The 12,909-nt window shown below is 29.3% G+C and overlaps 1 protein-coding gene across 2 annotated transcripts in view; it reads left to right on the top strand.

The window, feature by feature from the left end:
• The first annotated feature begins 484 nt into the window (after positions 1 to 484).
• The window catches only part of LOC112690521 (neuropeptide SIFamide receptor-like), a 43,304-nt gene continuing 30,879 nt past the window's right edge, over positions 485 to 12,909 (top strand). For both annotated transcript variants that reach the window (XM_025564547.1, XM_025564549.1), the window contains exon 1: positions 485 to 1,054. In XM_025564547.1, coding sequence (XP_025420332.1) covers positions 1,038 to 1,054 — 17 coding nt within the window. In that variant the 5' untranslated portion in view covers positions 485 to 1,037. The remainder of the gene's footprint in view (positions 1,055 to 12,909) is intronic.

Here is a 12,909-nt window from a genome sequence, read left to right as displayed (position 1 = left end):
AAGGATCGATACGATATATATGTGCGTGTGTGCGTGAGTGCACGGCGTATACGTTTGTGTATGCACATGCACCGCGCGCGCGTGTTGTAATAAGGGACCGGATCCGTTGGCCGTGCGGAATTGTTTCGTGAGTCGCGCCGCGCCGACTCGGCAGAGCGCACCGCAGTCGACGGATGAGGCACGCGCGACCACTCCTCCCGTCCCCTAAGCTCGCACCCACACTCGCTAAACTCTCTCTCGGCCACCCGTCACTACGAGCGCGCGGTGGCCGCACGCTCAACCCGGCCGCCGGTACACAAAGCCCACCGGCCCTCCGCGAGAGTTGACGGTGCGGCCCGAGGTCGAGGAAAAGGGACCGATTGTACACCCGTACCGCCTTCCGCTACTACACCACTTCTACCGTTGCTTTTACTACTACGGCTACTACTACTACTACTACTACTACTACTACTACTACTACGTATAGTACTCGTGGCGCGCTCGTTCCCGACCTCCAGACAGCTGGGGGCCGTTTTGCCGCGCACTCGCGCCGTCGTCTCGCATTGTTTTCGTTTCTCTCTCACTCTCTCTCTGTTTATCCGTCTCGTATCACTCGGTCACTCGCACACGGGCACTTCCGGTCGCGCGGAACCATGCGATACACCGTCGTTGCTGTTGCTGCTGCTGCTGCTGCTGTTGCTGCCGGTCTTCCGCGGTACCGCTACGACGACGCGCCGCCGACGCTGCCGTTGTCGTTCAAGTACACGTCATCCGGCCACTTGTTGACGATGGCCTCGATCCGACGCGTCGATATGTCGTCGTAGATCGACCTGTGATCTCGAAACCAGATTCACTATCTCAACCGAACCCGCCTCGACCCCCTTACCCAAAATCGCTGCTGTCCCGTGTAACTCGCTCGTCCTGCCCGGCCGGACCGAAACCGATCGCTGACCGCCGGACGTACGATAATTATTTCGAGCCCCTGCTTGTCCGTGCATTTAACATACGACGACACCGAAATATTATTAAAAATACGTCCGAACGGTATCTCCGCGACCATGCAGGAGTTGCCCAGGTACGTTTTTACACTCGTAGATTATTCGTAGTTGCACGAATCGCGTTAGCGGGTCTCGGGCCGATGACACGCTCATGTTTTTGCGTCCAACCATAGCAGCAGAGTAAAAAATATGGAGGTGCTACAGTCATTCCTACATATTTTTCAATCACTGCCTCTCAGAAACGTTTTTTCTACCCTTCACCCTCTATATAAAAAATATACTTATTGAAAGACGAGTAAAAATAAACTTATTAACTTAAAAATAAAAAAAATTTCATTATTTTAGTAGTAATCACATAGTTTTTTTTTTATTTATCAATATAATAATATAAAGTTCTACGTGGTTTTCGGAGGAAATTTGAATGTTTTTGAGTGGGCTTAGCCCCTCTACCCCCCTAAATGCACTTATGCGTCCAACACTTCGCCCGTAGCACGTGCGCTGAAAGTCCTCGGAACGCCGTCAACCGCGGCCAACGGTTTTTCGGTTCACGGTTTCGTTTCCGTTTCATCTCGCAAAGTAGACGCTCGCCGTGACACCCGTTTTCGGACGGTCCGTGAAGAACTGGACCCGTGAAAAATGTCGTTCGGTCATTTCAAAACGTAGATTTTAACCAGCACGTGCATAGCTACGTGATCTTCGCGTAGATAATATTGCCGTGTTCTCGCGGTACAGTCGACTAGCGATGCGTCCAAACGAAAGAGATTCGGACATCTTCGTCGGTCGTATTTTTCGAAATAAGTACAATTTTAGAAATTTACAAATAAATACATTTTTTATCCTTTCAAACCGTCAGATGACCGTATTGCCGTAAGCCGTTGCTGTTCCGGCGCGACCGTTGGATACGTCCGTCGGGTTTTCGCAGCCGGCGATACGGGCACCGGAAAACGCGCTAGCAAACAGCTTCCGCGACTGCGATACAATTACGACACAGGTCGAGTCGATCAATCACCACGCGCGTTGGTGCCGTTTTACCGTATCTGCTTGTGCATTCCGTTCGCGCTAATCAACAGTGTTCCGTTTCAACGTCATCGCCGCCCGCACGGCCGCGCAAAACAATAATAGACAGTAGCTGTGAGTGTTTTTCATTGTGCGGCCGTATTATCGCGTAATGTTTGATTGCCGAAATACTGACGAACTAATTTAACGCATTGTTTATACGCCTGTTGTGTTTACGCGTATGTTTGCAGACAATACGGATGATATAAACCGCTAACCCGGTGAATATTACAAAACGGTCACGGTTATCGAAATCGTATCGTCGTTAAGGAAATATTATTGTATTACGGGTACGCGCGTACATTTATTAAAACAAACGTTAGTTTAAAATCTGACAAGAAACGTGCATGATTTCAATCACACTTAACGAGAAAATAACACACTTTTTTCTATTCATATTTGGCATATTTTATACGTATTTTTAGTAATTTAACAGTGCAAGTGTTCTATTTTTATTCTGATCGTCCAATGCAATAAGGTCAATTGATAAAAATTAATATTTTTCATTTTTTAACTGTCATTTATCTCGAATTCGCATCCTTAAAATATTAATTGTTAAAAATTAAAATGTTATAGGTGAAAGTAATTTTATTATAACGAGATTTATAAATAATTCATTTTTCATACACCCTTTTATCCGAAGAAACATCTTATGAAATACATTTCTTTTCAATCGAGTTTAATAAATTCTAAGTTTATATTAAAAAATAATTGCAAATTTTGTAAAATATTAAAATAAATTTAAACAGAAAATAATTAATTTTTTCAATTTCTTCAATTTTAATTTTCAAATCTTACACTAGTTATTATAAAAAATATTATAAATTATTATAAACATCGTGCATATTTTAACGATTATATTATCGATGGATTTTAACATGTGATTGAAAGAATTATGGAACAATCAAATAAATGTTAGATTGCTTTTATAGGACCTTCAAATCACCAAAAACATATAATTTATTTAACACACATACAATTGTATTACTAATCATAATCTATTTACATATCAATCAATCACTATAAAAATGAATACAGAATTTCCAACTCTTACAAAAGCATCATTTATTGACGCACAGTATACATTTATACTCAAAAGGATGAAACCACTTTTATAGAACAATAAAAATATGCGAAAAAAAAAACCATAAAATATCATTCGAGAATTTTATTTTATTTATTTTTTTTTTTTTTAGAGAAAACTTTTTTTTCTTGGTACAAAAATAAAATTTAATAGAATATTTTTTGACACTTTTGGTTTTCTATATCAATAATGGCTTATATAATAATTTACAATATATATATTCTAAGATTCTTTCAACATTTATGTCAACCTAAATCATGTCATACGACCTTTATAAGACAATTTAGTTGGCATATTGAAAATTAAATTTAAAAAATTAAAAGTAAAATTATTTATATTTAATTAATTAGAAACAGAATTAATCATTAAAAGATAAAAAATGATACTCGTGAATATCTTATCAATATACTCAGTTATATACTAGTTGTATTTATCATTTGACTGATTTACAATTTACAATACTTATACAAATTACATTTATAATCAGAATGTACTGTAAATTACTTTTGTTTTATAATTAGGTTTTAAATTATTAACTACAAATATTAAATGCTTTAAGGTATGTATATTATATTTTAAGACCTAAGAAAACTATAATTTTTATTTTTTTTTTCATTAACATTTCAAACTATAATTTCCATAATTTATTAATAAATTATTTCAAACAAAATATTATGTATTCAAACTGTTATAAGACATAATAAATTATGTTATAGTTTAAAGTAAAGTTTCAACTCCTCGGTAGTTTAAACTTTTTTTAAGCTTTGAATACATTATATCCCAGGTATAGTATTCGTTTTTTGACATGTGATATTATTTTTTTTTTTTTTTTTACATATTTACGTTCTTATTCAATGTAATTTAATGGGAATAAAATCTAGAAAACGTTTCAAATTATAATTATCATAATTTATATTTATATAACTAAAAATTCCAATTAAATTGCAGTCATTATTATAATTAATTCTAATGTCAAACATGTCAAGTTGATATCGCAAATTAAATAAACGGTGCAAATACGAGTATATATTGTTTATTAATCCTTAGGAAATAGATTACATTGAATGGTCATTTACCAAATGTGCATTGAACCAGAATGTTAATCTTAAAATTAAAATCCACTACACGCCTATCTAATCCAATTTTTACCGAGATCGTTTCGTATTTTGCTCAACGTAGTATAAATTAATTCTTTAATCCGTGTCTTCGATAAAACACTATTTTCTTCGATGGCATTTTTGGAATTTAAATGATTAGGCTTTTGATAACTTTATCGCCAACATCTTTGGTACAACTCCGTCAAGTACGTGATCGGTGTGCGAGGTCGTATATTGATTATTTTGATTGTACTATGAAGTTTTCAATTCGTTTAAATCTTTTTGCGATAGAATGAAATTAGATTGAACAAAATGTAACTGTATGCTTTTTGGTTTCATTTTCTACGAGATTTTTCACATGCTCAAAGTAATTTATATTTCTGACAGAATTTACAATTATTAAATTATCGATAATACATAATATTAAAAAAAAATAATTGATTTTTATTAAAATCGGTGTTAAATTAGATTTAAATAAAAAAATTGAACGGTATTATTTTTATTATTCAGCATATATTTATATCATCAATATAACTTCAAACGGCTGAATTTCATGAATATGGTTTCACCGTTAGTATTAATTTATATATTCAAATATCGCACCTCTAGAACAAGACTGCCACAACTCAAAATTCATAGTTTTGAGAAAAAGCGATTTGAAGTTTTGAACTAAAATATTTTACAGATTTTTTTACCTATGCATTTGAAACTAAAAAATTAAATACTTACAAACGTGTTTTATAGTATAATTTCTTCAAATATTGTAAAATACCCTCTTGATGGCCCAAAATAAACCCAAAAAGTTAGACTATGGCTTTTTACAATTTTATAAGTGAATGCTAGACTGTCATATTTTGAGATGTGGCTATATTACATAGACCATTTGATTTAAAAAGTCATATACTCAAGCATGGCAGTATTGAATTTGATCTGTGTAAATTTGTATGCCACAATTCAAAATACGGCAATTTTGTATTTTAAATTACTTATAAATATTAAAATAAGACATCATTAAATTGTTATTTATTATTTTATTGGCAATTTGAAATTGTATTAATTGCTATAATATTATTACAACAATAATAAATTAAAATTACACAAAAATATAATAGTAAAGTACTTGATATATTCATACATAAATTATTTACATAAATAAAATATTGTTATATTTTGTCTGTTGTATTTAATCACCTTTATATAACTTGAATTATGGAAGATTTAATATTAAAAACAAATTAAAATGATTACTTATCTTATAAGTTGTTAAAATTATTTTTAAGCGTCAAAATAACCAACTATTAAATAAATATAAAACTGAAAATAAATTAATCACTTTCTTCATTCTTTTCGTTAATATTATATTGGCGTCATTTGTTGTATACTTGTATATTATGTTCACTGCACTCGGTAATGGTGTAAATAAAACATAATACTTGATCACTATAAGGGATAGGCAAAATAATCAAAAACATAAATAGGAATATTTTGTATTTTAATATTTCTCTAAAAGTACTTCGCAAAGATTTAAATACTTGATTATTCATGAATATTTGAATAACGTAATATGGTAAATTTGTTAAAAAGTATTATTTTTTGTATAAAAATCAATGTTTTATTAAATAAACTTAAAAATTGAATTCTTTAAGTATGCAATAACTATACAAATTATACTTATAATTTTGTAACTAATAACCGAACAGTAATTGTTATATAAAATAATAATCATCAACAATAGTATTGGCTAAAAGAACAATTATTTAAAGTTTATAAGTTAGATGTTTGATATGATTCAATTAATATTAAAAAAAATATATGTATATTTTAATTTGGTTTTTAAAGGAATACGAATATGACTTATATCTTACAAGACTGAATAAAAACTCAATTTGAAAATGTACATATTAACCTCAATAAATTTGATGGTCCACGATATATTATAGCCGAGGAACCAAAACAAAAACAAGCTATTAAAATCGTAATTACCACTCTATTCTTACTACTCTATTTGATGTCAGCGAAAATGATGATCAAACTTAAAATTTTAACCATTTCAAAACACTTAATATATTAATTTCATTATATCACTGCATCTTAAATCACGTTATAATTTGTAATTAGTCATTTTTTATAATCATAATTATATTTGTAATTATTTGTAATAGCATGTAATTTACTGAAACTTTTAACTTGAATAATGAAATAAAAATAAAAAAATACACTAGCTGAAATAATAATGATTCATCGAAATCTCAAAATATGTAATAATTAGGTAATACTAATAAATTCCATTTGTTAGTACATTTAAATTTTAAACTATCGTAGTATATTTAATTTTTTTTTCTAGATATTCTTATTTTTCGTTGGATACACATATAATAATTTACATTATTTCAGTTTACTTAGATATATCTCTATTAAATGAATTAAGTATTTCCTCTTCAAAAAAATTGTATTACATTTTTAAATCTAATGAATCCGACAACATTTGGGTTCAAGAGGATAAAATAATATTTATATTCAATATATTATTTTCAGTTCCGATTTTTTTAATTTAATATTGTTCATAATTACCTAAAACAAGCATTATTTTGATATAACTTTTTGAATTTTAATATTGGATGTGCAATTAAGCATCTCTAAAATGAAACTTCACCATCAAAGTTGCTTTTGAATAGCGTTTATCGATTTAAACTTGAATTTCATTTTGAACAATTTGTTACCAACAGAAAGATTCAATATATAGATATATACGCAAAATATAACGTGCAGGTAGTTTAGGTTAGCGATAAATGAAAGTTGACAGTTTTGTGGTGAATTTTATTCGACGTATATTTCGTAGGAAAACTTCAATAAATTATTTGTAACTCTCGCAGCGACAATGAGAATCTGTTATTAATCGCGAGTTGAATAGTTTGTATAACCTATATATTTTCGAAAAGATTTCCATGTCTGCACCAGACAAAAAGGACATTTTCTTTGAGATCATTTTTAATATAACCTAGTCATTACTACGAAATAGATTTGTTCTAATTGCTATATCGATACTCGTATCCACCCAAAATATACTCTACTACGCAATCTTGAAACCGAAATGCAAAGTATGAAATTATAATGAACTCACTAACATTCTACGCAATGAATGGTTTTCGCGATATTCATAAAACTGCGTTTAAGTTTTAAAGTTCATGGAAATTTTAATCAACTTGAAATTGCATCTATTTCATTAAACGTATTCTTATTTAATTAAATGTAAATTCTATTTAAAATAATATTATTGTTATAATAGCATTATTATTATTATAACGTAGTCTGAATTTAAAACTTTGAAACACTCATAAATATCACGAAATTGCTGAGAAATATTTTTTCACTATATAAAATATTTTACCTCTATATTTTAAATGTAGTTACTTTACTTTTTTATGTGTGCTATAAGAATATTAGATTATTTTTATTTATTATAGTTATTATTATTGTTCTTATTATTATAGTTATTATTATGAAGAAACAATAGAGAAGCAATAAATAATTATTAGACCATTTTTCTCATCTAATCTTCTAAATGTCAATCACCAGAGATTTAAGATGTCAAATATAGCTCACTTTTTTGAAAATATTAGTGACCCCCTCACAAATACCCACTGAAATTTATAGGACTTAAAAGCTGTCGGGAACTAAAACCATTTTTATTACTATATTTAATTTTAATAACGCTACATACATTTAATGAGGTGCAAGTCTTATGCAATATTTCCATTGTACTTCACGGCCTTCTAATAATATAATTAAAAAACTTCAACTAACCGAATATAGATACTGTGATTTTTAATTAGAACAATAATGTTTACGTGAATTTATATTTTTAATCGTCGAGATTATTAATATAAAAATCTTTTAACAAAATGCACACGTTATTTTGACTACACTTGAAAAATCGTAATACTAATCCACTTAGAAATACAATATTGAACTAAAATAAATAATATTATGATCGGTGAAATGTAAATATTATAATGTGTTCTTTCGAATTCTATCTTAAAAATATTAGTTACATTTTGTCATCTTTATCTCATCTAAATTTGAAAAAAGTATTCCAGTTCAGTTAATTTTTCGTTCGTGTTTATTTGATCTTAGTAACAAGATCGAGTTACGATTGATTATATAAATTATGCATACAGAACCTTGTATTTGTCCGCTTGATTTTTAACAATTGGTTTAAAAAGTTGAAGAAAAATAAATGATTTATTCATGTGATACATTGAAATATATATGAACACAACATTTCAGAAATACAATATAACTGGTAGTCAAATTAAAAAATAAATATCAGTGCATAATGCTGTGTTTTAAATGTTTTCAAGGTTGTTTGAATTTTTACCATTCTGGCCATTCCGAGCATAATAAACAAAACATCTACCCTTTATCGTTTACTTTGTTTTCTAAACGTATATTTTTATTCTTTACGACGAAATAATTTTTAAAAAATTATACTTCAATTTTTATCGATATCAAACGTGTATTTTTGATAATTCTCTAGTGAAAACAAGAATAATACCCTACCCAAAAAATTTTGAAATATTTTTATGGAACCTATTAAATGTACGAAACAAAATATAATAATTAATTTAATGGCTTTATTGGACATAATTTTAATTAATCGATAATTTACATATAATTTTGGTTTAAAAATTATCGTTGTGTACAGAGTTACATAACTAAATTGTGATTATGTAGTTCAAACTACTTTATCAGATTCTGATTACCGACGTTAGTAACACAGTGGTTGCAGCACAATATTGTTATGAATTTTATTTTTAAGGTTATTTATTTATTAATTTTTATTAAAAAATAAATCTCATTTTGTCTAAACGACGATTTGAATTGAGTACAAATTATACGAGAGAAAATAGTATACTCTTTAAAAAACGATCAGAAACAGTCGACGGAAAAGATTCGTGAAAACAATAAAACAGGAACTGATAAAACTAAAGTAAATTTTAATTCAGCCGAAAGTGAACCCCGAGCTCTACCATAATTTCTTTTCAAATTCTACATATACCTACGAAACGCGCGTTTAAATTTAAAATATTAGCATGTCACTTTTCAGCAATGGCGGATCTACGGGGGTGGATACGGGGGATAGATTTCCCTCCATGGACCAAGTGTTAAAAAAAAAATTTTTGCAACCAATTCAATTTTTGCATGCACAATTTAAATAAAAACTATTCTTTTATTATTTCGTTTTCATTATTTCGTAATCAAGAAGGATACACTAGTATACATTAGTATCTAACTTCATAGCAGATTACAGATATACACCTCGTATTTATATCATGACCCAGAATACATCTATAGAGTAATGGCACAGTAATCAAGAAAATTAAATTTTGTTTTGTAAATTTAGTAGAATAAAGCTTATTATACCTATACATATTATGTACGAAAATATTTTATTTCCCCCCCCTCCCATGATAAAAACCTAAATCCGCCTCTGCTTTTCAGGTAGACCCGTACTAGCGAGACGAGCGAAGCAAAACTACTGAATAACATATTATACAGGAATCGCCGACTAGACAGTTTTTTCACTTCATCCTGTTTGCGTTAAATGAATTGCGATAAAAAAAAAATCAATTCTCGCCTCACCTTTTTTTTTACCCGATTTCCAAGTTTTAAAAATGCAGCCAGTAACTAAGTTTGACTAAACAGTTTTACTTTCTTCTAAAAATTGAATATAATATTTAGTTTTTAATTCGATTCGTTGATTAAGTTGAATATGTAATTTAATGTCAGTGCTTTGATTGTGCTTATTTAAATTACTAACTGTCTGTATTATATTTTTATAGACCACCGAATTACCTAGGTCAAAAAATAAGCAAACTTATGCATAAATATGTGACTATGACAATATTTTGGACATTCTTTGTAATTATTTATTTTCACGAGCGTTAAATGAAAAAAATGAGCTAGTTGTCAGAACGTTAAGACCTATTGAATTTCTTTAAAAGAAAAAAAAGATAACTCCTTTGTATCGTTCTTCATTTTATTTTATATTTTTTCATCCCAAAAGCTCGTCAAAACGCCTAAGTTTATTTTTTATTTTTTTACAACGTATTATACGTTCTCGGCCGTATACGTGGTGACAAAAGCTTGTGAAAAACCCATTAAAACACTTTTTAAATGATTTACGCGCGCGCGCATGTGTATGTACATATTTTTTTTCAACACATTCACAAATATAATATTTTAATGCATGTAAAAAGCATGGAATATAAATAATATGGCGCCTCTAGGAAAATTACTTTAGAGTTGGTTTTTTTTTTCTTTTTGTTTGTCGTCTCGTCCGCTTCCGTCGTCGTTCGTGCATGATAGATGTTCGATAAAATATGATCGTTCGCACCTAAAAGGACGTTCTCGAGCATCATGTAATATTTCCTTACCCAACGAGTCAAATCGTAAACCTATATTATTATGCGGGACGCACATACGAGCGAATCGAGTTTTATACAATATTACAAAATTTGTATAATATATTATGTACTTATAGAGCACTTGTCATCGAACCAATCCAAGAATACGATTTCTACATATTCTTATTATTACCCGTACGAATTCGCGGAATGCATTTTCACTCGAATGCTAACACAGGTAAATTTTTACCGTGAGTAGAGAGGAAGAGAATTACGAATACAGTACAACGTTATTGATATTGATTGATTTATGGTTTGTGATTAGACAGTCGACAAATAATGGATGTAATATTTAAATATGTACGTGCTGTGTGGAAAAATGGCTATTTTTAATCCCCTATATTGCATGGGATTATTTATCTTTCAAAATATATAAAAGTTTTTTTTGACGATTATAAATTGTTTTCGTCTAGTATTACTCATTTTATTAGATTTACAACGACAAAATAAGCTTTTTGATGTTTATAATAATTAGTGTCTAAGTTTTTATAATTATAAGTGTATACTTGCCGTTATGAGTCATGATATGAAACTTACATTCTCTGCACTCAATACTAAATTTAGTATTTATTATATATTTAGTAAATATAAATATATTATTTATTATAAGTCATATACTTATGATTTTACTTTAACTAAAACGTTACAGTAGAACGTAATAATTAAAATAAAATATAATTTAATATATTTAATTTATTAAAAATAATAAAATATTACGAATCATATTAATAAAAATGATGTGGTTATTATACCTGATGATAATTTTGTAAATCGTAACCGATAATAATACTTGTGCATCAAAAAGTCTAAACAAAAACTTTTTTTTCATCTTAAGTTTATTGATATAATTTTTAATATAAAATAATATTTAAAAAAATAATCTGTATATTTAATAATTCTTTATTATTACTGTAATCGTGTTAACAACATGAGAAATTTATTTTTTATTTTCTGATAAAATAACTAACTTTTATTTTTTAAGCGTGATGCATATTTATTACATAAACTAAATATAATAGGCAATAACTGTATCAAATAAGATTGCAAATATTATTTGCACATTGGTTTTCAGCCACTAAAATAATAAAAATTACTTATATCATATTAATATAATTTGAAATTTCGGGTTTTTTTTTTAATAATATTTTAAATTTGACCAGGTGATTAATTAAAAATTCCACGTCTATTCCAAAAGGTTGCCAAATTATCACATTTGGCACAGGCTATTATTTTAGTAGTCTTAATAGAATTGTTTGTTACATTTTCAAACTGGGTATTTTTCAGAGCTTTGCACCCGAATTAACCCGAACCCGTAACACCTCTAAAAACCCTTAAAAAATCAAACACCCAAAACCCATATAACACGAATGATTTTTTTTTTTTTAAACACCCGAATTAACCAAAACCCGAATAAAATATTGATTTTAACCCGAAACCTGAATAGTTTTTAATTTTAAAATCTTTATGTGAGATATAATTTTGTATGTATTTTTTTTTTTTAGTTATTTCAATTCTGTCATTACTTGTTTAATAGTAAAATTATTATTTACAGGAATAATTTCACAAATAATATACAAAATTGTTAATTAATCTAAATTTATTTAAATAAAGACAATAGCAATATATCATATTGACATGTATGCATGAATTGTATGGTATGTTGAATGTTCAAATGTAAACAATTGGGATACTATTTTTAAAATTATCCCAAGCGGATACGTCGTATTATTATAATTTAATAGGTAATAGGTCTTCTACGAATCATTGAGTCGTTATTTATTGCAATACTGTAAGTCTGAAATAGAATTTATGTCTCGCGTACGATTACCTAAATTATTGTTCGCGTTATTCGTATTTGTTCAGTGTATGGAGTGTAGTACACATGTCTATGGCGTGAATTGTCAATTTTTGTTGGTGTAATAATTTCATCGTAACATTCATAAGTACAAATTATTATTATTTTTGTATTACGCTATGTCTTAGCTAGTGCGTTCTTAGTGTGTGCACGTACCACAAACCATAAGGGAAAATTTGGTGAAATTTGTGGGGGGGCTGGAAATTATTTGCTTATTACACCTATGTATACCACTGTGCGCAATTATTTATTTCAACAAGGCAATTTTTTCAAAGTTTGACAATTTGACATTTTTAATCGACAATTTAAACAAAAAAAACAATTAAGTGCCTTATCTTATACATTTTTGGAGTAGGTATTCTAAACAGAAATT

The sequence above is a fragment of the Sipha flava genome, unplaced genomic scaffold (assembly GCF_003268045.1).
Source record: "Sipha flava isolate LNK unplaced genomic scaffold, YSA_version1 50_pilon_pilon, whole genome shotgun sequence".
Classification (NCBI taxonomy): domain Eukaryota; kingdom Metazoa; phylum Arthropoda; class Insecta; order Hemiptera; family Aphididae; genus Sipha; species Sipha flava.
This window is presented reverse-complemented; position numbering and strand designations above follow the sequence as displayed.